At 37.9% G+C, this 27191-nt stretch overlaps 1 protein-coding gene across 6 annotated transcripts in view; it reads right to left on the bottom strand.

Moving 5' to 3' along the window:
- Window positions 1-27191, bottom strand: part of CHD7 (chromodomain helicase DNA binding protein 7) — a 188033-nt gene that overhangs the window by 60530 nt on the left and 100312 nt on the right. For all 6 annotated transcript variants that reach the window (XM_054499521.2, XM_054499523.2, XM_054499522.2 and 3 more), the window contains exons 3-6: window positions 25875-26305; window positions 12023-12164; window positions 6512-6649; window positions 5421-5486 (exon numbers count right to left, since the gene is read on the bottom strand). In XM_054499521.2, coding sequence (XP_054355496.1) covers window positions 5421-5486; window positions 6512-6649; window positions 12023-12164; window positions 25875-26305 — 777 coding nt within the window. The remainder of the gene's footprint in view (window positions 1-5420; window positions 5487-6511; window positions 6650-12022; window positions 12165-25874; window positions 26306-27191) is intronic.

The raw sequence follows: 27191 nt of genomic DNA, 5'->3' as shown, positions 1-27191 counted from the left end.
TTTTCTTTCTTTTCTGAGATAGGATTTACTTTGTCACCCAGGCTTGAGTGGAGTGGTGCAAACATGGCTCACTGCAACCTCAACCTCCCAGGCTCCAGCAATCCTCCTGCCTCAGCAACCCCTGCCCCTCCCTACCACCTCCCCAAGTAGCTGGGACTACGGGCACACACCACCACGCTCAGCTAATTCTGTATTTTCTGTAGGCTGGGTTTTACACCATGCTGCCCAGGCTGGTCTCAAACTCTTAGGCTCAAGCAATCCCCCCGTCTCAGCCTCTCAAAGTGATGGGATTACAGGCATCAGCCACCACACCCAGCTAAACCTATATTTTAAACAGTTTTGGCCTGTCTAGAAATCATCAAGAAGGAGTCTGGATATGCAGGAGTGGTCAATATCTATTAATATCTGGTTGTGCCATCATGGATCTATGAAAGGTGATACTTATAAAGCATTATTTTAAACCAATGTATTCAGAACATCTTCTATGTCATAAACTTTTAGTTATCCAAAATAAAAAGAAATGTTTGTTGGATGGCTTCAAGAAGCAGCAACATAAATGGAACATGGAATTAATTTATAAATAAATACTACCAAGTTCAAGTGGCAATCCATCCAAGACCCACCCTACTTTTTTCTCTCTAGCCTTAATATTTCCCCATTCTACTCCCTTTTTTTGAGACAGAGTCTTGCTCTGTCACCCAGGCTGGAGTGCAGTGGCGCAATCTCGGCTCATTGCAAGCTCCGCCTCCCAGGTTCACGCCATTCTCCTGCCTCAGCCTCCTGAGTAGCTGGGACTACAGGCCCCGCCACCATGCCTGGCTAATTTTTTTTGTATTTTTAGTAAAGACGGGGTTTCACCGTGTTAGACAGGATGGTCTTGATCTCCTGACCTCATAATCTGCCTACCTCGGCTTCCCGAAGTACTAGGATTACAGGCTTGAACCACCGCGCCCAGCCTCCCATTTTAAGATATATTATCTTTATATAGAACCAGACATTCCAGCAGAAAGACAAAAAGATGGTAGATGATCAGGGAAAAAGAGAAGCAAGGATGAAACTAGATCCTTTGATTCTTCACACAGCATTATCATGAAACTCAAATCAAGAATGGAACTCAAATGTCTGAGCTTTTGCCCTTCTGATAATAATAATATTTTTTCAATTTTGAAGGCATGTTCAAAACTATGTATCATTTATATAACTGATATATATGTTATAAATCATAAACAAGATTTATCATGTCTATGCTCATATTATTTCTCCTGATTCTGCTATCTGATCTTTTCTCCCATACTGTCCCTTTTCTTCTCATTCTAAATGGTGTCATCATCCCATAATTCTAAGAGGGCACCAAAACATACAGAATCAAATCTTGAACAGTAAAGACAGTTTTTATTTTGTCTCAAGTCTGTTCCCAGAAAGCTCTGACTCTTACAGCCATGTGCCCCCAACTCTCATTACTACCCATTTTCTTGTCATGATCAGCTATTCCTCTGGGAACCTGCTGTGAAGATGCCTGACAAGAGAGTCTAGGGCTGCCTAGGAGGAACCAACTAGGTTCTGAAACTTCATTTAGCAGCACCTGGAGCTGGTACAGAATTGTCCCAGGGCCTGTTATCTTTTGGATGTTTCAGAATACAACACTTTGTTCTGTTTAATGGACCACACATATTGGATCACCACCTTCTTGCCCCTAAAACTATAAATAGAGCTGTTTTCCAACGTTCCTTTCATATAAATATGATCATGCTGACCTCTTTTCTTTTACTGAACAGTAAAACAATTTAACAAAAGTGTGTGAATTCATAAGCCCTCAGAAACATCATTTCAATTATTTACTAAATGGGAGGCAATTTGACCAGCCTCTGTCGACAGCTTCCCAAAACCTCTCACTTCTAAGCCCCATTTTCGGAAGCCATTCTACAATGGGCATAGGCAATGAATAACTAAGTCAAAGCACTATTCCCATACATACACACAACACTCAGATTTATTTCTTGAGCAGCTACCATTAAATTTAAGAACCCAGTAATATTATGAATTAAATAGAAGTTTTCTGAGAAATGTATATATCTTTTCATTAGATCCAAAATTAGTCTATGGAAATCCTTATTATTCATATGACATTTAAAGTTTCAAACATATTAAGCCATACTTGTCCCACTGTTCAAACAAACCAGAAACTTTGAGAAGGCAATAAATGAGTTCTCCAGCCACCTGGATTCTAAATAGCCACCCAGAGTCTAGGCCTAACTTAGGCCTTTCCTATGCATCCTACTACTAAATTAAGTAGTCACAGTCAAGAAACTAAAATAGAGCAAAAAAACAGAACATTTTGTCAAATAATACACAAAAGAATGAAAAAGCACCTCAATAAAGTTATCAATAAGGCGTGGGTATGAATCCCTTTTCACTTTTGGCCCAATCTACTGTATACTTTACTAGAGACACCAAATCACAGTTCACTTAGGGAAAAAATAAGGACATGATAATGGATGAGATTAAGAGTTTTGCCTTCTTTACACTCTAGGAGGCTCAACTAAATAATTAAAACACACACTCTGAAAATATGTCCTGTAGTTAACTTAAAGAAAAATAAAGAATTTTAAGGAATACAGTCACAATTCACTTTTGAAACTACTTTTGGCCTTCTGATACAAAAAAAAGGATTTGAATTATTCTCCAAAGATGAATGGCTCAAAGCAGAAACAGCTACAGGTTGACTAAACAAGGAAAACAAAATGATTAGCCTTTATACAATCCAAGTACCTACTCGTATATCTACCTCAAAATTCAAATAGGCACCAACTATCTCATGCAACTAGGTATCATAGACATTAACCTGGGTTTAGAACAACATAAATGCTTGAGCCACCCCTATTTAACATGAGGTGCTGACTTAGGGTGCCTCTGCCAGGTGAGTTTTATGTTTGCACAACTCCATGATAATGGATCAAGATGCTTCTCAGACCACAGTGATGAGGTCAACTGACTTTGAAAAACATGGAGTCTCCACTCTGGGTCAACACCATGCAGGGACAGGCTCTGAGAGCTCATAGCCAGTTTCTACAGTGCTGTCTGGCAGAGATAAAGACAACTTCTCACAGCCAATTATTAAATTATTCATGGTAATAAGAAACAGACCAGCAGGCATAGATCGAATCCACAAAAAGTCTCAAATTTCCTTTTGTTTCTATTTGCAACACTTTCTTCCATTGTTATTAAAGGTGATAACTAAAGTATCTACTTTGAGAATATTAGCAGTTTAAAAAGTTAGCACCTGTTAATGTTTAGTACCTTCTAATGAATTTTTTATTGCCCTTTAAGAAATACCAGTAACTGACAGGCAATTCCATGAGCTCCACATCTCTTCTTTATTTTAAATCATACCTCAAAGCATATCTCCCTTCCAGAAGAATTTTTTCCATTAATTTTCTCCAGCTTCAAATTCACCAACTCAACAAATGTCCACCCTCCTGTACAGTGATTTTTAATCTCCTATGATAAGACAAACCCAGTCATCGGTAAATGGTTAACAGTATCTATTCCTAAACCATGGGTACCTATCTTTAAAGGGTAGCTAAAGAGGAAAAGAAGACAAAAACCCTAAAGTGGGCAAAACAGAAAGAAAAAGCAAAGTTCTACATAATGTATAGTCTAAATAGCTCTGAATAATAGAGCTAATTATAATTTGCAACCCCTAAACCTGCTGAGTATGCCTGCTGAAGCACTATCAATTGAATGAAAATTAATATATCCCATCTAAACGACATGCTATTTACTCAAACAAGTCACTTCAATTCAGTGAAGGGGACTGTTCTTCAAAGCATGTCAAGTATTTAAATTTTACCATATATCTACAATTCATAAATTAGCAGTTCTAGAGTCATTAATAGGACAAAAATGCAACCTTCTAATGAGTTAAATAGTGCTTGTTTCCTACTTGAGCAGGTGGGAAATTTAATTCATCAGGAAATCTTCACATTCAAAGAGTCACCAAGATAGCCAGTCATTCCATACCCCGTATCCCCTATACTCAACTGGAAAACACCTTGACATATTGCTCTAAATTATTTTCTTATAAACTAGAGATGTATATTCCGATAAAAATTCATACCTTGAATCACACAATAGCAAAACAAACTATTGAAATGAAAGTAAAGAGAAGTTTACTGCTGGTGCAATAACATGTTCAAGGATCACTCAATAGCAGTATTTGAATAGTAATGGTTTCCTATTTGATAAGCCTGGGATCTCACTTTAATATAGGACTCTCACTGAGTCCTGTAAATCCTCCATTCCTCAACTCTCTTACTGGGAGATACTTTGTATACATTTTACTAAAAATAAACAACTTTAGGCAGGATGGCTCACACCTGTAATCCCAGCAGTTTGGGAGGCCAAGGCAGGAGAAATGTTTGAGCCCAGGAGTTCGCAGCTAGACCATGTCTTTATTATATTTTATTTTTTAATTTTTTAAAGTTTGTTTTACACGCTGAAACATGAAGTTGTAGTTCCACCCTTCTTGAAAGCAAATAAAAAGAAAAGAACTGTGTGGAACTGATAATGACTGAAGCTGCGACACAGACACCTCTGTTTAAAGGAGACTACCTCCTAGAGACACGAAAAACTGCATGTTGTAATACCTAAATGCACCTGCAGGTTTATATAATTATTCAAACTAAGCAAAGCATTTTCTCAAAGTGGGCTGTAAGAAGGGAGTTAGCTAAAACAGGGAATTTTCATCAGGAAAAGAAAACATGGTATGTCACTGGCATTTTTTGTTAAAGAGCATATGAGTACCTCAGTGACAAAGCTATCAGGCTAGTGACAGATACTTAGAGCTCACCTTTGCAGATGAACAGAAACTTTGAATAACTCTGAACTACTAAGTCAAAACTATTTTTTAAAATTACGCTGAAAATAGACCTGTATTTCACCTTTGCACTGGCAAGAAAAACATTAATGAATAATTCAATTGTATATGAGAAAATGTTACAAAACACATGCGAATACACCTACTTGCTAAAATGACAAACAGAATTTCCATCCTAACATGAAAGAGGGGGGAACCTTCCTGAGAGAGATTAGAAGTAAATTCATGTTTTGATTTTTATGAATAATATTTATGAAAAAGGCAGTCTACAACTCTGAAAGTCCCATACATTTATCTGGAGACTTATGAGTTTCTAGTCCACTCTGAATGGTGTAATAAAGCATTGACTGCTTGATATATTTTAATTTCATCGGGTGTCAAATATCCCAAAGATTCATACTGGGTTAATAAATTAGACAGGATTAGAAATATTACTAGAAGTTTTATTTTACAATATTATAATTTTAAAAGAAAATTACAAAGCCAACAATCCTGTAAGAGTCACATACACCTCACAGATTTTAATCGCTCCAATGGCACTCACCTGCTTTTTTACTGAACGACTGCTCATAATTTTTTCTACCACTGGGCCTTCTGCATCAACAGATTCCTAAAAAAAAAAAAAAGTCATGTGAATCAATCCAAATAGAAAACATCTCATCCTAAACTATAACAGCAAGAAATCATTCCCCTTCGCTACCACCTCCATACAAAGTTATCAGTGAGAAACATGACTGAAAGGAACAAAAATCTCACTCTACTGAAAGGCAAAAGGAACACTTGTGCTTATTATTACTCCATGATTATATGGTTTAATTACGTGGACCAGCCTAGGTCCCTAAAGCTAGAGAGCAATCAGAAATTCTAGCCACCAAGACAAAATAATCTCTGCACGTTAGCAGTCAAAAATATAACTTTTCTTCATCTATACCCATGGGGTAAATATACTCATCATTCTGCTATAGTAGGCATCTTTTATCTATGGAGATCACATAAAACCTTATGTAACAACTTAACATAGAACAAATTACCAAATAAAACGCAAAGGTGCATTTAATATACTTTTCAATGGGTTACCAGTTTGTTAACTAAAAGTACAGTAATGGTAAGAAAAAAGCATTATTTTTTTAAAAAAGATCTTTACAATAATCAATCCTACACTACCCATATTTTATACAAACTGTTTTATCCATCATTTACATTGCACAGAGAATAAAGTACACCCTGCTGGGTACTACAAGGCAGTAATTTCATAAAGGGGTTCTCACAGTGCCTAACAGCAGGAGACAAGCTTGAGTGGTTTATTAAAGTCCCAGAAGCCACAGCACTGAATTCTCAGAGGTATATTCAGCCTCCTTATATTCTAACTCTGACTCTTCCTCAGCATAGACCATTAATTCTCCAAAATTGTGTCAAATTACATATCACAGTCTTATATAAAAATAAATTGCAGTGAACAGGGCTTTTTAAAAGATACTGCTAAACAACAAATTTCCCATAGCACATTATCCAACATTAGGTGGATGTTCCCCTGCTGAAAGTCCAATGCTTCCATTGCACTTCTGAGATTGCAGCAATGAAATTTCCAGTCCATCTTTAAAATGCATCCATAAATCCCGCAGATCTGGTACTAACCTGCTGTTCTGACTGCGAGGTGTTGGAGGGGGAATCCCTCCCAGCAGCATCTGCATCATCTGCCTCCTCATCAGAAATCTTGAACTCCAGGTCTTCAGTGTAGCGCTTTCTCTTCACCTGTCTGCTGGACCGTCTCTTCTAAAACAAAAACCCAACACAGTGGCCTTGAAATTAATGATTAAAAAGAAAAATGTGGCCGGGTGCGGTGGCTCACACCTATAATCCCAGCACTTTCGGAGGCCGAGGCGGGCGGATCACAAGGTCAGGAGATTAAGACCATCCTGGCTAACATGGTGAAACACTGTCTCTACTAAAAATACAAAAAAAATTAGCCAGGTGTGGTGGCAGGCGCCTGTAGTCCCAGCTACTTGGGAGGCTGAGGCAGGAGAATGGCGTGAACCCAGGAGGTGGAGCTTGCAGTGAGCTGAGATTGCGCCACTGCACTCCAGTCTGGGCGACAGAGCAAGACTGTGTCTTAAAAAAAAAAAAAGAAAAATGTTCTTTATAATGGCGCAGAGTGGAAGGATGAATTTTTTTTAATTAATCTTAAGGAAAGGGTGATAATGCTAATCCTATAAATGATGTGAAAAGATCACAGTAGTAACAAATACAATAGAAATTGGTGGAAATCTGGAGTCAGACGCCTGGGACAGCTGTAGCCCTGCCACTCCCAGCTACGTGTCCTTCAACTGGGAAAATGGAAATGACAACAAATCTGGTTCTCACTCAGTCAGTATGTCCATCAAAAGTTGCAGCAATACTGGAGCTGGCTAATGAATCTATAGGGGTTCATTATACTACTCCCTCTACCTATGTACATTTTAACATTTTTCCCATATAAAAAGTCCAAAAAAAAATCAGTGCATTAGAAGATAATCTGTAAATTACAAAGTTCTATACAAATATTGTTATAATACTATCCAAGGTGCCCCAGATATTTCAGGCCATTTTAAATAAAAGGTTTTTGTATTTTAATCTTGATCCTAAAAGAAATACTCTGAAAATTTCTGAAGAGATGAAGGGTTAAATGGCAAAATTCATAATGAATGACTATGAAAAGTAATTTTACTTTTTAAAATATAATGTTTTTACCATATTTTTACTTTTTTTTTACCATATTTACTTTTTAAAATATAAAATATAAAAATACCATATTTACTTTTTAAAATATAATGTTTTTACCATAGTGGTTAAAATTAAAAAGATTGGTAATAGCCAGTATTAGCAGGATTACTGGCAAACTGGGTATTCTGACCACAATCCTGTGGTCAAAATGCAACCCACACAGTCCTTGCAGGACAATGTGGTCCTATCTATCAAAACTTAAACATGCAGACCTTTGACTCACTACTTTCACTTCCAGGAAGTTTGGGAATATCTGCAAGATAAATTGTAAAATAAGAAGAAAAAGAAGCCACATAACAAGTAGCAGCTTAAGATTCTATTTAAGATAAATAAAAAATGTTGTGTATCTATTTAGATGTGCAGTTCATCAATATATTAACTTAAGACAAAAAGATTGTATATTTTGTTTACTTCTCTATGCCTCAATGAGTATTTGCTAAAAGATGAATGTATATGTGTATGGCTTTAAATAAGGAATCTGAAACGACACATAACAGATTATTAATAGCTATAAAGATGGGGAGAGAAGCGAATGGAACAGAACAAGAGGTTCTGAACTCTTCAGAATAATTCTATATTATTTAACTGTTTTGTCAAAGAATTCATTTTGGAAGCTAATTAAAAATAAGGAGAAATAACCTTTTTATTCATATATGTATGTGAAATCTAAATTTGGAAATGACACATGTAAAGTTTTAAGCTGCTAATGAATTCAAGAATATTACAACCTATGGAATGAGTTTGCAAAGCACATAGAAGAAATAAAAATATTGAGGAAAATTTTGACACAAAATTTTTTCTAAGAATTATGAAATAAAACTTTTTGAAGAGTCTCATGAATGTTAAAGTTGAGACAGTAAGGCAGAGAGAGGCAAAACATCCATTGCGTGCACCTAAGGCAAGACAGGCACTACCATCTCTCAAGTCAGGATGAACACAATCCCAGTACTTTTCCCCAAAGAGTGGGACTGATTGATTTTAATCTTAAGTTTATGTTCTCCCTGCTCTTAAAAAGGGATCTGAGACAGTTCACAATACGAACTCGGTATAATATGACCATCAAATAGATTGTTAGATACTGTTAGCTCCAAGCCACACACAGCTGTGGCCACAGAGGTGCAAAGTACTTTTCTGATGTAAGACCATTCTAGAAAAAGTTTATTAAGAGACTTCCTTGTGGCTTACATGGAGGGAGTAGTGACATGGGCCAGAGGTTCCTCCTGGGACCCTCCTCTACAGGACAAAGCTTTGGCACTGCCCAGATCAATCCCAGGTGGAGGAAACAGAGATTCCAGCAGAGTATTCCGCCATCTGCAATCCTTCCCCACATCTCAGGTGGCAATTTGACCTCGTAAGTCCTAGAGCTAAGTGCTCTTGTTTGAACTTGCCCCGACTCTTATCATGTGACCTTGGACAAGTAATTTTGTGGACCTTGGACTCCTGGTCTGTAGAATGGGATTAATGACAATAACGACCTCATATGAATACCATGAAGATCGCATAAGGGAATTCATTCAAAGCTTTTAGAACAGTACATGGTACATAATGTGAGATGTAATTAGTAGGACTAAAGTCATCATTAATCAGCTCCAGCTTTCCAAAGAAAAATGGCCCAGTTACCTTGTACAGCTTCCCTTTTCTTTCCAAAGCTGACCTACTTCCTCTTACTCTCATGCCCACTGTACCATTCCTCACTCCTGGACCACCAATTTCTTCAAGATATAAACGGCCATTATCAAGAACAATTTTAATACTGCAAAATTTACCATAACATGTTGTATTTCATTTGATATGTCAATTTAACTCAATTTAAATGGATTCATTTACATTTCCATCTTTATGCCATTCCAGTAAGGAGCAATGTGCTCCTAGTGATCTACCTGCAATGTTTCATCAGGTTTCCCTGCTTAAGGCCCCCCTGTCATAGTGTTGTGCCATATAAGTAACTGGATAGGCTCTAAGACAAATCCACTTTATGCTAAATCCCACACTGATGTTAAAGAAGGGTTCCATCCAGTACAATAAGACAGGATGCTTTCTTCTTTTTAAATAGAAATTTATGAGTTGGTAAGTATAACTTTTAAAATGTAAGTTCCTCCTCATATCAACTTTGTGATATAAATCTGTGCAATAGTGATGGGGTTAGTTAGCAATGGATACGAGGTCACTTCATATGTAAAAACACCCCAAAATACAATTATAACTCAATTTTATAAAAATTTTTAATGTTACGTGGCTTCTCTAGTTTTAAAATAATAATTGATCTTACATTTATTTTGAGTATCAAGGTTCCTTTTACAATTCCCCAATGTAAAATTAAATTATTTAATACATAATATGTTTCTATTGTGATCTGGTAAACTATTATTATCTGAAAGATTTTTGTGAGTCAAAATGAAATGTAAGAACTGCCTTTAAACCATAATTCGAAACTTCTGAATTGACACTAAAATAATATATCAACTTTTTAAACTTGGATTGCTTTAGAAAAGATACTTAAAACAGGTATAACAAATAGAACATTTAAATGTTTCCATGATCTCACTGTTGCAGTACCTTGTGACACAATTTTGAGTTAGTTAAAATTATATGACATGTACCTTAGTAAATCAATCACAAAACTCAAGAATTTTAATGCTAAGCCCTTCATGCATGTGTTACAGGAAGAAACATAATAAACAACCTGTCAGCATCACTTCCTGTGTCAGACATACCAAGAAAACACAGCTTTCAAAGTCAGATCTTGTGTGGTTGCTTATATTAGCTATTGAACACGTTAACAGTTAGGCCCTAGCCAGTTAGAAAGGATACACCAATGTTCACTTGAATTGATTAGCAGTTTTCTATATTTGAAATGCAGCAAGAAAAAAAAAAAACCCTAAAGCTAGTATTTCATAAGGTCCATCTGAGTCTGAATTAATATAAACAGACTTTTAAAAAAACAATAGCAGTATTTGTGAAAGAATAACATAACAGAATTTCCTCTACTGATGTAAACAAATTCTTAATGTTGTCCAAATACTATTGACATAAAGGTCCTACTTTAAGCAAACATAAATCAGGAGAAAATACCCTTATGGATAAAAATAAAACTCAAAATCATTAAAACACTTGATTCGGTAAGACCAGATCTCAGTAAAAAAAAAACAAAAATCATTAAAACGCTTTAGTTGTAAAACAGCCTACGCAATTAAAAAATGATATCTACTTACCTTCCCAATATCTTTCCATTGATGTATAAAATAAAATTACATAATAACCCACACTGCCAAATGTATCACTATGTTAGTTACACAACCAAACCAAACTAAACCAAAACATATTCATTCACTTCATCTCTCTCCCCCTCCATTTTAGGTCTAGCTTAAGGCTATTCTGTGAAGTTACAGGTATCAGAGAGTTCTACTCTAACAAACAAAAAGCCAAAGCCAAAAATATCTGAAATTCTTTGGAACGAGCTGCACACTACAAATATTTTGTTTCTGACTGGTGGGGATACAGGTGGAAAGTCCTGAGTGTGTACTAAATAAGAAAAAGTCCAGTAAGCTTCTAGAGGCTGGCTTCCTACTCCAGGACAACTCTTCAGTAACTGCTCCTTGACAACTTAGATGTCATTCACATAAAGTTACATTCCCAGCCATCCCAGTGGACCACACTGGCATGCTTCCAGGGAACCTAACAAGGAAATAATTTTTAACTGTCACGTGTAAGGGTCCTTCTCAGTCCAATCAGTGAAGGCAGTATGCTTTACACACAAGAACCTACATTCCTCACGTTTACTTCAGGGTTAGCATTTCAACTCATTCCTATAAAACTCTCCTAAAGTCAGGAGAATATTCTGCAGAGCTGCCATTTGGAAAGTCACTGGCTTGTTCATAGAAACTTTAGTATTACATGAATTAGATTACATGACTATATCTCAACTTTGTGCCAGATGTCAGAAACTTTAGACAGGCTACTACAAATTATATCTTGATTTTTAATTCTGCAAAATTTAAAAAAGTGACAATCAACCAAACTTTAGAGAAATTTAAAAATGTGAATGAAGCTTTATATGAGCCAGTATATTAACAATATGTTAACCAATATGTTAACAATAACATAAACAGCAAAATATACATTTACAGAAATAAATGAAGAATCTTTGCCTTATTAATTATAGAGTCAAAGATAGCAAAACCAAGCCACTCTTGTCAGGAGTATAATTTCTTGTTCCACACCCGCTCCCCCTCCCCACATCGCTATGGAGATAATGTTCCAGACTACAATAAAGACATCTCAAGAGCATCTCTATAACAAGATAGGGGAGGTCTTGTGTACTTCATACATGGCTAAAGTTACCCATGCTAAATAACCAAGGCTCGGGGATCACAATAATTGTATTACCTGAACACCTGGGTCCTCATCTTCTTCAGGAGGAGGAGATGGTGGGGGTGTTTTGTCTAAGTCTGAATTTTCAGAACCTTCTGTTTTTCCCTTGTTGACCTTTTTCTTCAAAGCACTTGCTTCTGAGTCAGGTTTCTTATTACTAGAATTCAAAGTGGATCGCTTAGTGTTCACTTTTAATGTGTTTCTGCATGTCTCTTATATTTCCCACATTAATATCCCAAAAGTATCAATGACAACTGATAAATCCATACATATTGGCTATTTACAGTTAAATGCAACTCCCAATTAAGTTTTCCTGGCAAAACTCCATATTAATGACTTTTAGCAAATATATGACCTAATTAAAAATAAACTGCATGCAAAAACTAATACCACACATAGTACATTTGTGCAAAATGCCTGCCAGTATATCAAGCCATAATAAAAAATCAGATTAAGAAGTAGTTTTGCTATCAAATTTTTAAGGTACAGAACACTTTTTTTTAATTGTCATGAAAAATGATATCATGATCTTCTCTTTGTGTCTTTTGTGGATAGTTTTACATACTTATTTAAGTATTCTTTTGACCAGTACTAGAAGGTATCCTCTTTTATACCATCCAGTTACATTTTTGTTCAACTTATAATCTTTTAGAATATAATAAAAATACATAGCAATTTCCTGTTGTACATAATTTTAGTGCTGTGGTCTTAATTAAATATAAGCTTTATTTTGGTGCTATGTTTTTTGAGATAATCACAATTAGTCCTTTTTTTGAAAGACAGTTCTCTGAAATATAAAAATACAGTAAAGCAACCCTAATAAAGTGCATGTTTCATAGTATATTGCTGACAAATGTTATTAGAATTTGAATATTATATAAGGCAAAAGACATAAACTTCAAGAAAAAAATGTTTTACGTTTGCCATTACCTCTAGAACCTTTACCTGACTTTATGTACATTTAGCGCTACCTTCCATTTCTGTTTCCAAATCAGCTCCAATTTTTTTTCATTTTTTGAGACAGAGTTTTGCTCTTGTTGCCCAGGCTGGAGTGCAACGGCGTGCTCTTGGCTCACTGCAACCTCCACCTCCCAGGTTCAAGCAATTCTCCTGCCTCAGCCTCTCAAGTGGCTGGGATTACAGGCATGCACCACCATGCCCAGCTAATTTTGTATTTTTAGTAGAGACGGGCTTTCACCATGTTGGTCATGCTGGTCTTGAACTCCTGACCTCAGGTGATCCACCTGCCTCGGCCTCCCAAAGTGCTGAGATTTCAGGCATTGAGTCACTGTGCCCGGCCATCAGCTGCAAATTTTCTAACACCAATTACTATTTGTTATCCAACACTGAAAATAATCCAACCTCAGGAATGATTTTTTTAAAAATATTTCTAGGGAGCCTCAAATTCCAATAAATTGTGAAAAACAAAAGCTGTATTTCAAAAACCTTCAAAAATTTTATTTATTGAAGTTTGTAAGTTCTCAGGAAAATGTGCTGACAGAATGCATTAAACAGCATGTTTTTACCCTCAGCTACTACAAAAGGAAGAAGCCAAGATATCTATAGGCTTTTAGAATAAAGCATATGTCATGTAAAATATTTCAAAAGTATTGTTAATAAAGTACCCATCACACACCTAAAATGTATTTTTTCAACTAAATAAAATATTTGATCATCTTAAACTAGTTATTCTTAACACTCAGTTTTATTTTATTTTGTTAACATTTTAGCATAGTAAATAGCTACATAAGAAAATAACAATTCAAGATTATAGCAAATGGCCATTAGGTTTAAAAAGTTATTTTTATTTAAAAGAAAAGAAAAAGGCCATGCTCTAAAAACTTTGTCTCCAAAAGATCCACAGAAAGCATAATATTTTTAAAATTAAAAAAAAAATCCATACAACCGTTCCTCATCCAACTGTCCTAGTGTTTACGCTACACATGGACAGAAGTCTCCCCTACTATGAGGTTCCATTTCCAGCATTTATTTCCGCTCTAACTGCCACAAATTATACAATACTACAGCTGAACACTGGGCCCCTTTCCTTTCATCTGCACGCCAAGAGCAATCAGATTACCCTGGTAACCAGCGGTCACATGACCAGCACCTGCTCTTTTGGCTGGATGCCACTGACTAAAGCCATCTGCTTCCCTCAATCAGCTTTCAAACATTCTCAACACCTGCGCTGCAGTGTTTTGTGGTTTCTTTTATCAAATCAGTGCAAAACTGCTTCCAAAACTTTACATATTTCTCAAATTTGTTTAAATCAGAGGTAGGCCTGTCAAAGAGTTGAACCACTGCCAGGTAAAGTGAGTTGGCAGCTCGCGCTTTTCACGGTGACCTCTCTATACCAGAGCGAAGTACACGGTTTAATTTAGAGGGCTGCCGGGCCCTGCATGCATGGTCCTACAGGAGTAAAAGGCTTACTATCTGGAAACCGACCAGAGCCCAGGTTTGAGGAAACATCAATTTGCTGAAGGAGAGAAGTGCTAATGATTTTCCATCTGCCCTTCCCAAGAATGAACTGTATGGAACCTCCAAGACAGCTGAAAGTCAGACAGGCCCTCTCCAAATGTTTAGACAAAAAGCCTGTAGACAAGGGAAGCACTTATCCCAGATCTGAGTATGGAAAGATTTCTAAACTCATCAGACCTTGCACTATTCATGTTGTTAACGGATAGCTAAGCATTTCCATCCATTAATATACAAATCAAAGAACACTCTAGGAAGTCAAAAAAAAGCAACAAAATCTTCAGTGTCCACCCTACAACATTTCCATCAAGGACAAAATTAAGTTATGTAAATTAAATTGTCTTTGCTACTATTCCGCAATAAGCTAATTGAGATTTTCAACTAAGTGTTGTATTAAAACTGCTTTGCCCAAAAATATCCAAGTCAAGACTTTTCTTTTAACAAACAAAGGTAATCTAGAATGGTGGATATGGGCACTGATTTGAGTCAAGACAAACCTTAGTTCCAGTTCGAACTGTCATTTATAGGCTGTGACCATGGATAAGTTACTTAATTTGTCTGAGCCTCAGTTTCCTCATCTGTGTAAAATAAGGTTAATATTTATACAGTCTTCCAAGATTTATTATGAGGTTTAAATGAGAAAATGGCACAGATAGTTAACATCCACACCCATGTGAAAAACAAGCAGCTGAGTCTGGAAAGTATTCTCCGGTCACGGCTCAGACCCACTTGGGCCGATTCAACTGCAGAGACTTACAGACAGGACCCTGCCTTCACTGAGGATGACTTCATCCAAGCAACATACATAGAAGGAAGAGCCTTCATCGACATTCCTAAGCACTAGCTAAAAGAATAAGCAAGCAAACAGACCCACAGGGCACTCCTCCCCATTCCCATAACCACTGCTTTAGTTCAGACACATATCATTTCCCGCCCAGGCTATTAATCACAACAGCTCCCCACTGCCTCATCACCCTCACGCCCCACGTGCAGGGCTATACAACATCAGACCGGTGGAGAAAGGACATAGAGTCCACATGCATAGTTATCATTTATATCTGTAAGGGTCAAAACTAGTCTTTTAAAATGTCAAACCCAAAACACAGACATATATTCCTCTTCCAAATTACAACAGAAGCTGGAATGTATGAAAAGGGCCACTGTTCTAGATGGGGGGATGAGAATGTCTTTAAGAAGTAACATCCCTTAAACCAACATTGCAATATTGAAGATAAGGCCACTGAGCTGCTTGACGCAGATACAGAACCACAAGACTCCTCTAACAGCTGCAGTGACGGCTACTCATGGGCCCAGCTCAGGCCGACAGCCACATGCCAGCCTGTGAGTTGGAAGAATAACTAGGCCATGTGCAGGGAACACCTGTAAATTCCAGCCCTGAATGGCACCAGCACGAAGAAATCATGTCTGCCCTCATTCCTCTCCTAAACCTGCTCTGTCTCCTGTATTTCCCACCTCAGCATCATGGTAATGCCACCAAAACATCACCTGAAAACTCATCTCAAGTCACCAGAGTAACCAGCTGAAATGCATATCTGACTGGGGGATTCCTCTGTTTCAAACCTCTACATATAATGTCTGAGATTCTCCATATGGGTGTACCAGACCCTTTGCCTCTTACGCTTCCAGGCATACAGAACTATTCCCCAAAACACACATGTATCTCTTCTACTTACACTTTTATCCCAACCTACTCATCTGCAAGACCCTGCGCGGACACCACTCATTCCAAGAAGCATTTCTAATCACCACGGTCTGGATCAGACACGACCTCCTCACTCCACCCACATGTCACATGATGTACCCCATACAAGGGATATATAAAATACACAAAAGTTGGTGGTAATATTACTGCAATGTATTAAAATCAAAGCACTATATGTGTGTCTTTCTCCAACTATCATGTAAGCTCGAGCAGAGAAGAAATTGGGTCTTACTATGTTTGCATTTCTAGAGCCTACTCTGGTAGGTTACTTATAATTGTTAACTGGTCTAGTTACAACAGTACAAGTAATAGCAATAACAACAGCGGAAACATACATAGCCCTGGGTATGTACCAGGCACTACTCTAAATATTTTTCTCATTAACTCATATAAGAAACCCCCACATAGCATCTACCTTGATGAAACGCCTATAAAGCTCAGTAAAATCGGGCTAAAGTTCAAAAAAATAGAGTGAAACCTAGCATTTTTTTAAAAACCAACAGAAAATACCATCTACATACCTTGCCTCCATACTCACAAACTTCTTTTGTGATCCTCATCTGACATCATTACTGATAATGACCAAAAAGCAGGCCATCCCTCCTGAGGCTAGAGAAGCTAGAGAGACACGGAGCCATCCACTCACGAGGCTAGAGAGATGTGGAGTCACCCACTCACGAGGCTAGAGAGACGCGGAGCCAACCTCTCCGGAGGCCAGAGAGATGCAGAGCCATCCACTCGTGAGGCTAGAGAGACTCAGAGCCATCTATTCATGAGGCTAGAGAGACGTGGAACCATTCACTCACGAGGCTAGAGAGACGTAAAGCCATCCACTTGTGAGGCTAAAGAGACACGGAGCCATCCACTCATGAGGCTAGAGACTGAGACACAGAACCATCCACTCATGAAGCAAGACAATGAGATACAGAGCCATCTACTCCTCATTTTAGACAAGCCCTTGTAATCAGATGGAGAACATTTTCTGAGGATGCTGCTGGAGGTGTGAAGGGCCACTGCTCCTTCTCCAGCCTTACTTACATTTCACATTTCATCATGAGAATTGGGTTACACTGGTGGGTAGTTGGATGTGCTCAGGGTCCATTGCTAAGTGACCAAGGTCTTAAGTTCTGCAATCACCCCCAATGGCACCAAGGCATACACCAACTTAATGCAAACTCTTAGAAGCAGGCATTAGAAGAACACAAACTTTATATTCAGAGAGCAGTATTTGTCGCATGGAGAGATAGTCTAGGCAATCTACCTTTATGCAAGGAGTCATGTTCAGCTTACAACTGTAAGTTCGTAAGGACGGCCTAGTGCTATTACCTGAAAAAGGGTTGGATGGATTCAGTATAGATAACCAATACCTTCTGTTGGCTTTCTAAACAAAGCTTGATACAAACGGCCATAATTTACTGGAAAGCCAGGTAGCTGCCCTGATTTATTACAAAAGAGAACACAGTTAAACATTGATTAGTGTTGGCCTAATAGATTTAAGTCCTGAATAGAAAGAAAACTTGAAAAAGAACCACATTGTGGACCCAAATGTGATGGGAATATGGTCAGCTAATGGGACTGTCTGGACAATGGGAAGGAGTTCTTAATCAAACAGTCTCTTCAAATGGGATAAGTTAGTGAAGTTTCTCACCATATTGGGAAAAATTAACCTTGAGGCTTAGGTCATGAGAATTAATCAGGTTTGTTTTCAGAGACTCAAGCTTCTCCAAAATGTTACATTATAATCTTTTTAAGGAGTGAAAGGTATTAAAGCATATTCTTACACTTTATATCCTGAAAAGACTTTTGAATAAAGAAATGAACCTAATGGATAAGAAGTAAAAGAGATGTTTTTGTGGCATGGGATGCCACACAGAATGTGATGCAGGGTGTTTGTGGCAAAATACAACTCTAAGATGATCTGAGCTGCCACACTAAAACACACGGCTAGATGGTAGAGGCCAAGGGCTCAATACTGGCAGAGGAGAGTGTCTAGCCTCTTAAGAGCAGAGGATTTCCTTTAGGCCCTGTCTACTATTTGGTTAAGTTTTTTAGACAATGAAAAAGAAAATTAAAAGACAAAAAGGCAAACTAAAAAAAGATAAAGTATGAAGTTCTAAAAAGCCAATTAAAGCAGCATAAAATCTGGTACATCATAGAGTAAAATCAACCCCACAAAATAAAAATTTTAAAGAAAGTTCTAAGACTAAAATTTAACAGCTAAACTAGAATGTAATAAAATGCAGACAACAGAATAAACTAATGAGGAAGGGGACAGATCAAACTCTGAATGGCAGATAATAAACTCAGAGGTCAACAACTTCACACCAAGACATCCAGCACCCTTTTGGCGAAGGCCCCACTAGCGCTCAGTGCGTTGCCCAGATGTCTGCAATCCTGCACCCAGCAGCCTCAGGCACCCTCGGTTCTCAGGCGTCTGGCCTGGCACCCACATGCTTCACTCCAAGCAGGTGCCTCGCCACCCTCAACTCCTAAGCCCCAGCCACAAATTCTTTACCCTACTCTTCCAGTTGAAAAAGAAAGAGGAGAGCTGTTAGCAGGAAAGGAAGAGGGAAGAATTCTGTTTTACTGATGGACAATAAATGTACAAGTTCAATGAAGAATTATTAATAAATGTTTTAAGTTCTTTAAAATTAGTCACCATCTGGGTACATTGGCTCACACCTGTAAATCCAGCACTTTGGGAAGCCAACTCAGGTGGACCGCTTGAGGACAGGAGTTCGAGACCAGCCTGGGTAACACGACAAAACCTCATCTCTATAAAAAATACAAAAAAGCCTCTGTAGGTCTGGATTTGAAAGAATCAAAAAATAAAAATAAAAAAAAGAGAGACTGAGGTGGGAGGAGGGGAGGACTGCTTGAGCCCAGGAGGCTGAGGCTGCAGTGAGCTGAGACTGTGTTACTGCACTTTGGCCTAGACGACAGAGCAAGACCCTGTCTCAAAAAAAAAAAAGTCACCTGAGGCTGGGTGCAGTGACTCACACCTGTAATCCCAGCACTTTGCAAGACCAAGGTAGGCAGATCACTTGAGGATAGGCGTTTGAGACCAGCCTGGTCAACATGGTGAAGCCCCAACTCTACTAAAAATACAAAAATTAGCAGGGCGCGGTGGTGCATGCCTGTAGACCCAAGCTACTAGGGAGGCTGAGGCAGTAGAATCGCTTGAACCTGAGGTTGCAGTGAGCCGAGATCATGCCACTGCCCTCCAGCCTGAGCAACAGAGCGAGTCTGTCTCAAAAAAAAAAAGAAAGAAAAGAAAGAAAATCTACAAGTTACCAAGTTTTATGGATTAAATTCAGATCTGCCAGAAGTAACATGGAAAAGAAGTCTAGTTAGCTAATGTGTTATCTGATCACAGAAGCTTAACACAGACGTTTAACACTTTGGCTACGTGGCATCACCTGGCATTATAATGGAAGCCTAACTCCCACGAAATTATATTGTTCCTATAGAAGTCAGGGCTACAAATAAAAATTAGTATTCTAATGGAAGTTGAAGGGTGTTGTCTTACTTAAAAAAAGTGCCTTTTTTCTTGATTCACACTCTCCATTTCCTAGATATAACAAAGAATTAAACCAATTAGACACTACAAAACTGACACAAAAAACAGGCCTTTCAATGGCCTTTTATCATAGTGTATCTTTCCAAGTGCCAAACTATAGGGCACACATTTGACTCCCTGTGCCACATTTTAAGATGCCACTCTTATTCATGCACAGCAATCCTATGAAGTAGGAAGGGGGACTCTGGCAGTCAGAACCCCCTCCCTAGATTCATCATTATGGTCTCTAATCTGCCAGGGAAGCTAACACAACAAATGAGCCATGCTGCCCACCCACATTTCAATCAGGTGCCTCAGGTGAGATGAGACTTTGGCAGATTAAATAAATGGTAAAAACAACAAAGAAGAAAATATCACCATCCACCCCAACAGGAGAAACCAAACTCGCACAAAATTATATTATTCCTACAGAAGTCAGGGCTACACATAAAATTAGTATCCTATGGAAGTTTAAGGGTGTTGTCCAACTTAAAAAAAAAAAAGAACAGTGTCTTTTTTCTTGATTTGCACTCTCCATTTCCTATTTAATGTCTGAATGCTAAGTCACATAGACTTCGTAACATAAAGGTGGCTGAAGTGAGGGCTGGCATTTCAGATGACTGATGCTCTGCACCACAGTGGCTTTGCACAAGCACCCGAAGACTGCCTTCGTCCATGCAGAAGACAACTAACATAAAGATCTTTACATATCAGGTGCAATTTGCATTTGTACAAATTGCATTTGTACAGAATTTCATTTTTCAATAGCACTTCATTTTCACATATATAGACTTATTTAAATAAAAGATAAAATCAGCCTATGATTCCTTCTGCTCTTTACCTGCCAGCCCTAACATCATAACCACATCTACTGTATGGCAACATACGCTCCACCCAAAAATTCCATTTAGGACTTTCAAGGAATGTGTCTCCAGAAAAATCTCCCTTTAACATCCCACTGCGGCTCACGGCCTCCTCACATCTGAACTTCCATTTGATAGGTGCAGTGGAAGCTGAAAGTGGGATCTACACCACCTTCTCCCATATAAACCAAAGTGGCAACAAGGCCACTGCTTTGGAGTCCACTGCAGTTCACTGGATGGGCAGAAACAAATTTCCAGCAGGCCCAGTGTAGCCCACCCTGCATCTGGCACAGACCATGAGTTGGCAAACTTGCTTTCAAGGTCAGTATTATTAGGCAATCTCTTCCCTTGATGGATATGAACTGAAACACACATGTCAAAGACACCGGGGTCTGTACTAAAAGCGGCTGATGACTCTCTCACCCTGCTTACTCAGCCGGTTTAAGATGAAATTAAATAGAGGAAGGGCCACAATGGGGCCACTGATGCTGGCTGGCAAAAGGAAGGCCTTGAGGTGGTTACCCTAAAGGAAAGAAGGATTTGGGATTTAAAAGATCCTATGGTCCTTTTGTTGAAGAAAAGACAGCCTTTGAGACAGCAGGAAAAGGAGCACAGGCTTGGATTTAATGAACCAGAGACTGGGTAAGACAGGTCGGGAGACAGAGCCACACTATGTTCATGGGCACCAACACTGAAAGGGCTCAAAGATTCATTTATCATCACACACATAGAAATCTCTACCCTTTTGCACAGGCACAGGGTGCAAAACATTTAGTTCTGTCTTTTCAAATGTCCAATGTCTTCCATCAAGAGTAAATCATAGCATGTGAGTAAAATAAAGAATAAGAAAATCATCAGGACAGCTACAAAAAAAAAAAAATCAAAGGAAGGCTGAGGGTTTAATTTATTTTATTACCCATGTACCTGACAGGAAGATACCTGACTATCTAGGTTTTTGTACTTACTACCAAAACTAGCATAATGGGTTACTTTTGTGCCTAATCTCTATTAAGAAATTTTACATATACAAGAGTACACCATAAAATATGTATTAGTTTATAAAAATACACCACCATTGGACTTGGTGGCTGAGTAAAAGTATTTCTCAGGTAAACATTGCTACTCTGTAAGCTCATAACTGAGAAAACAATATTTGAAAAGCTGAGCTCCTCAGAGAAAGCTGCTAAATAAATACTATTACTATTAATGATAATGATAGTATGATTTGCAAAAAGCACCCTCACATGTTTCTGGTACTATATGTGTTTTTTTAAAATAAGAGTAGTATGTAAAAATAAAACTTCACTCTGAATTGAAAAATAACATTTTAGTTTTCTACTAAGTTTAATACTAGGGACAGAGTATAGAGCAAGGAATGAAAGGCATTCCTAGAAACTGCATTAGCAGCAAGTCTGTGTTGTTTCATTTAACTTAAGCTTCAGTAGTCAAGTCACAATCTTTGGCCAAGTTCCCTTCTTTCTGTACATTCAAAGAATCTTTATATAGCTAAATGGACCATTAAATCCTTCAAGAGTCATTCAAAGGAAGCACTTCCTCCAAATTCTTTCTCATCTCATAAGGCACATGCATGCACAACAGAAAATGCATTGAAAAGGATGCAAATCCTCATATTCCAGCTCCAGAATCCTTCCATATGCAAAACGGCATCCTCTCCAACCCACAAATGTTTTCGCTGTTATTTTCAATATTAACAACGAATATCTGAAAGCTGTAAGGACAACTGGGGAGAACACTAGAAAAATTGATAGAAAAAATATATATTTAACATAAAACGGGAAAGGGAAAAAAGATACAGCCTGATTAGAGAATAGGAATGTGGCCCGTTTTTCTCATCAAGGTTTTACATGTCTTTTTCTGTGATGCTGAACATCTTTTCCTGCTTCACCACCACTCTATGTAACAGTTTCTGGGCAGATTCTTTTAGGTCCTCCTGCAGAGGAAAGACATGTATGATCATATTTGAGTTGTCAAAAAGGCCAGTTCTCTGGGAATGGTCACAAATTCAAGCTTCTGCCATTTTACAGAACAAGATGGGGTGCCAGGCAGTGAGGAGACACACGAGGAAAATCAGCCCCTGACAACAGGCCAGCCTTCACATGTCCTTTACCATGGTGAGTGTAAGTGATGCAGACCAAGCTCTCTCCCTGACAGTGACACAGCACAGAGAAAGCTAGAGCACCCTCGGGCCGATTCCTTTACCTCCAGCTCAAAGAACAGCACACTTGTTTGTACAACACAGCAATGACATGGCATACAGGGCTGTGGAGTAAAGATGTAAGCAGTTCTGTGCTAAATTTTTCATTTCAGTTCTGTTTATTCCCTCTATTTTAGCTCTCTGTAGGAAAATTATTTTCTGTATAAACAAATTCATCAAGTTAACTTATTCAAGGCTGGAAATAACTGGTATCACATAACATTTTGCAAAACAAAATTGCCACTGTTGTATTCCAGTGCTTAAAAGCAAACTGCTACAGCAATTCAAACCCAGTACTAACATAACCCAAACCCCCTATTACCTTCATCACTGCATATTCAATTTACATAATTATTCTACTATGCTATTCAGAATTTACATGTAGTTGTATGCACTCTAGTTATCCTTGCTCCAGGGATGCTGTTTCCTTTCTACACTTAGTAGAACAAGGAGACCACAATGCGACATACTCAATTTATCAGATCAAGAGAAACAATGAGGTTCAACAAAATAATGGTCTGGTTTGTTAATTTACTTAAAACCTCAGTTCAACTACCGTATGCTTGGACAGCCATCCCTGTTTGACTGTCAACAACAGGGAAGTTCAAGAATGTCCTTACCACACTTCATTGTAAATCAGAGTGGCCCTATAAGTGGTCAAGTGACCAGGGCCAACAGAGGTGCCACCAACACTCTTTGTGCCCCGCCCCCAAGTGTGGCATCCTAAGTCTTTGGGCCACACTGCAGCAGCTCCCGTTTAACCTGTAAATCCGTAGGCTCATCAGACGTGTTCCATCCAATTATTTTCACACCACTTGGGGTAAAAATAACTGTTGCCTATAGCAGGCATTGACTGTGACTATTAATCAAAAGCGGCAGGAAGGGGGAAGTTACTAGACGCTTTTTCAGAGAAAATACACCCTTTTCTTCCTACCAAAAGCTTGTGACTGGTGCAAAGCCAACACTCAGATTCAGTAATGCCAAACACTTACTCTGCATAGACTCTGATTCATACTTCAGGGTGGACAGCAAGCCTATGAGGCTTGCACTGAATGTTTCTCTAGTGGATAAACACAGGGTCTATATCTGCACCAGGAAGACATGGCATGCCTGCGACTAACTAGATTTGGTGCTCCAACTTTCAAAGTTTCTTACAGTTGTTGGGGAAATTTTAACAAATTTCATTGTTAAATACAGCATTTTAATATCTGCCCCAAAGGACTCTACAAGAGGTAACGGTATGCTAAGTAAGTTTTTAAACACAGAGCCAGTCTGATGTAGATTCAGAACTTAAAAAGATATACTTGGAAATTCATAACAATATCCAATATAGAGTGTTATTTTCTTTTTTTAATCCATTTTTACCATTAGGTGATAAATTTAAAAATTAAGATGAAAGCTGGAATCAGATATATATCTTGATGCTAAGATTAATATTGATGATGTATTTCCTGAGCTCCAAAAAGCTTCTTTAGAACACAGACTCCTATGTTTTAAGTTAAAGAAAAAAGATTATATTCTTTTTAAGATTTTTGCTTTGATTTCTTTCTCCTTGGGAGAAATAAGCTTATGCTTTCTCCTACCAAAAGCATATACTTAGATTTAGGTAATTACTTATTTTTTAAACTACCTCATAAAGTCACACTAAAATTCTACCCATGTCTTTCTTCCTCATCCTTGCATCCCTAACTCTTAAAACAGTACCTGCAAATAATAAGCACTTAATATTTCTTAAATAAAAACAAATTTTATAATGTGTTAAGTTTAAAAACATGTTCACAAAGAGGGGGAAAAAAGTGATGGTTTTCAATTAGGAGACCACTCACTGAGGCATCAATGAAAATTCACAAGTAAATGCAAATATTAAGTTATCTGTAAGACTGAGCTACTGAATGTAATTCAGTTACTTTGGCACCATAAAAGGTGTTGAGGGCAAAATTTCCTAAATGGCTATGATCCAAACTTTTAAAACATCATATAATAATGTATTTGGAGTTGTTTAGATTATTTTTAGCAGGAAGTTGCAAGTCCAAGTTTGTCCTTTCACTTCAAGGCAACATCTTTCTAGCCACAAAATTAATCTCCTCTGTTTGTGTACTTGGGCATGCACACACAGGGCAGCAATCTCAAAAAGTTCACAGCAAATGCAGAACTGACTGTGTGCATGCACAGGTGTGTGTTTACACGTGCACATGAGGGTAGAGGGTGGGCGTGTTTTCTAATGGAGTTTGCAAACAGATTCGGATTAACCAAGGCTGACCATAGTTCCATCTGGAAACTATATTTTCTAACATGAGCCACATTCTGAAAAATAGATTCAGATGTCTGGAACTGGTTCAGAACAGTTGTAAGAAACATTCACTACAAATGAAAAAAATTAGTCTTCAATGTCTTCTCCTCTCAGTTTTTCTTACCAAATAAATATGCTTTTTGGGGGAGCGGTCAGAGAATTGATGGGGGGAATATGGAGCGAAAGAGGGTCTTCCCTAGAAACTAAAATTCATGCTACTCTTGAATGCATATCCAATGGACAAGTACTATTTGATTTCTCTTGCGCTGCTCACTAGGATTTCAACCCTGCTCCTGGAAGGCTTACTCCGCCAAGTGGAGAGAATTAACAATCCTAGTTCAACCTCTGGGAAGAAGGGCTGGAATGCTTAGTGAAATATAGTGACCTTTCTTCTATAATCCTTCTTATCCAGTTTTATATCATCACTGAAAATGAGATTGCTGGTCTATTCTTACAAATAATTATACTGCTAACTTCATTCCATTTGCTAAATGATAAGTTTTCATAAAAATATAAAAAATTGATTTTTAATTTGTATCCATCAACAGTTCACAACAATAAGTCCTAACTTGCAGAATGCGTAAAAGCCTTAGCTTTTTAGTGTGGATATTAGGGAAAGAAGCTCAATGATGACAAAAATCACTGTGTCCCCTCCCACCCCTCATTTCATAGGCTGTAACTATTCGGCGCTAATTTCTGTACTCTCAATGTTTTGCAGTTGTTTTTTCTGCCCACAGCCTACCTTGACTTTTTGCTGGATTTGGATTTTGGCGTGGCAGTTTTTGCTTTCTTTTCCTTTGGCTCTTTGGGAATCTTAGGGGCTTTTGGGGTCTTGGGTTCCTTGGGCTCTTTTTTCTCCTTGGGTTCTTTCGGTTCCTTCGGGTCTTTTTTTGCCTTTGACCTTTTCTTTTTCTTTTTTTCTTCTTGGGACCCATCCAGTGAGTTCCTATTTAGTTCTTGGTTATCTACCCCATCAGGGAAGTCATCTTTACCAAAACCTTTACTGGGATCCTCTGCTACAATGTGGTTGTTTTTCTTTTTCTTCTTCTTTTGTTGTGGCTGCTGTTCTATTGATGGCAGGTAATCATCACTCTTCACTAGCTGAGCATTCGGTCCACTAACCTGAGTCATATCCGGCACTGGTTTCTCTAGAAAGGGCTCCGACGGGGAATGCTAAGAGACACAAATAGGAATTGAAATTAGTTTATCATTCTTCACAGTAAAGAAAAGAACTGAAAGTTAGTGGCTGATGTTTCTGAAACTCATTCTATACTCAAGTAGCAAATATTTTTCCAACTATACAGTTGTAGAATCTATCATCTTCTCTCATCCAAAAAAAATGTATGTTTAAGAGACAATCTTTTAGGAAAGAAAGTTTTAAAATAGCACTTTAGTTAATACAGTAAAAAAAATCAGTTCAGGAAGTAAAAACTCACTCAACTGAAGACACTGTCCGTTTTTTAAACAGCCTACATGAAAATGGTGAATGGCAAAACAGCAGCAAAACTAAGCCACAAAGAATACATCTAAGTTGAGTTCTAGCCCCATGTGGGAATGGGAGCTCAAATAAAAGGTATATAATTTAGCCATTTTTAAAATGAGCAAGTATACTGAACATTGCAAGATTCTAGTACTGTGAAAGTCTGAAATAAAAGTGTAAACATAACACATAAATCTTATACAAGTCATTTCTGGTTTAAAAAACATTAAAATATCAAATTAAAAGCACATACCCAAACTTGATGATTTTGGATTGGTGAAATTTCTTGCATTGACATGAAAGGTGGAACATGTTTTTCTTAACCTCTTTAAGCGTTATATTTCAAAATTTCACCAAGAGAGAAATAACCCAAATAAATTAATGTGACATGCCTTTGGGAGGTTCTTGACATTCACTAGGGATACACCCAGAGACTATCTTAAATAGAGTAGAAAAATAACCACATTTAGGATGGGATTCTGAGTGGTCAGCCAAGATCAGAGGAAGTGACTCCTGCACACAACAGCCTCCCTCATAGCTCACCATCCAAACCAGAGTAGGCCTGCCTGGATTATCATC

This window comes from Pongo pygmaeus, chromosome 7, assembly GCF_028885625.2.
Source record: "Pongo pygmaeus isolate AG05252 chromosome 7, NHGRI_mPonPyg2-v2.0_pri, whole genome shotgun sequence".
NCBI lineage: Eukaryota > Metazoa > Chordata > Mammalia > Primates > Hominidae > Pongo > Pongo pygmaeus.
The sequence above is the reverse complement of the archived record's forward strand: the minus strand, read 5'-3'. Positions and strand labels throughout refer to the sequence as shown.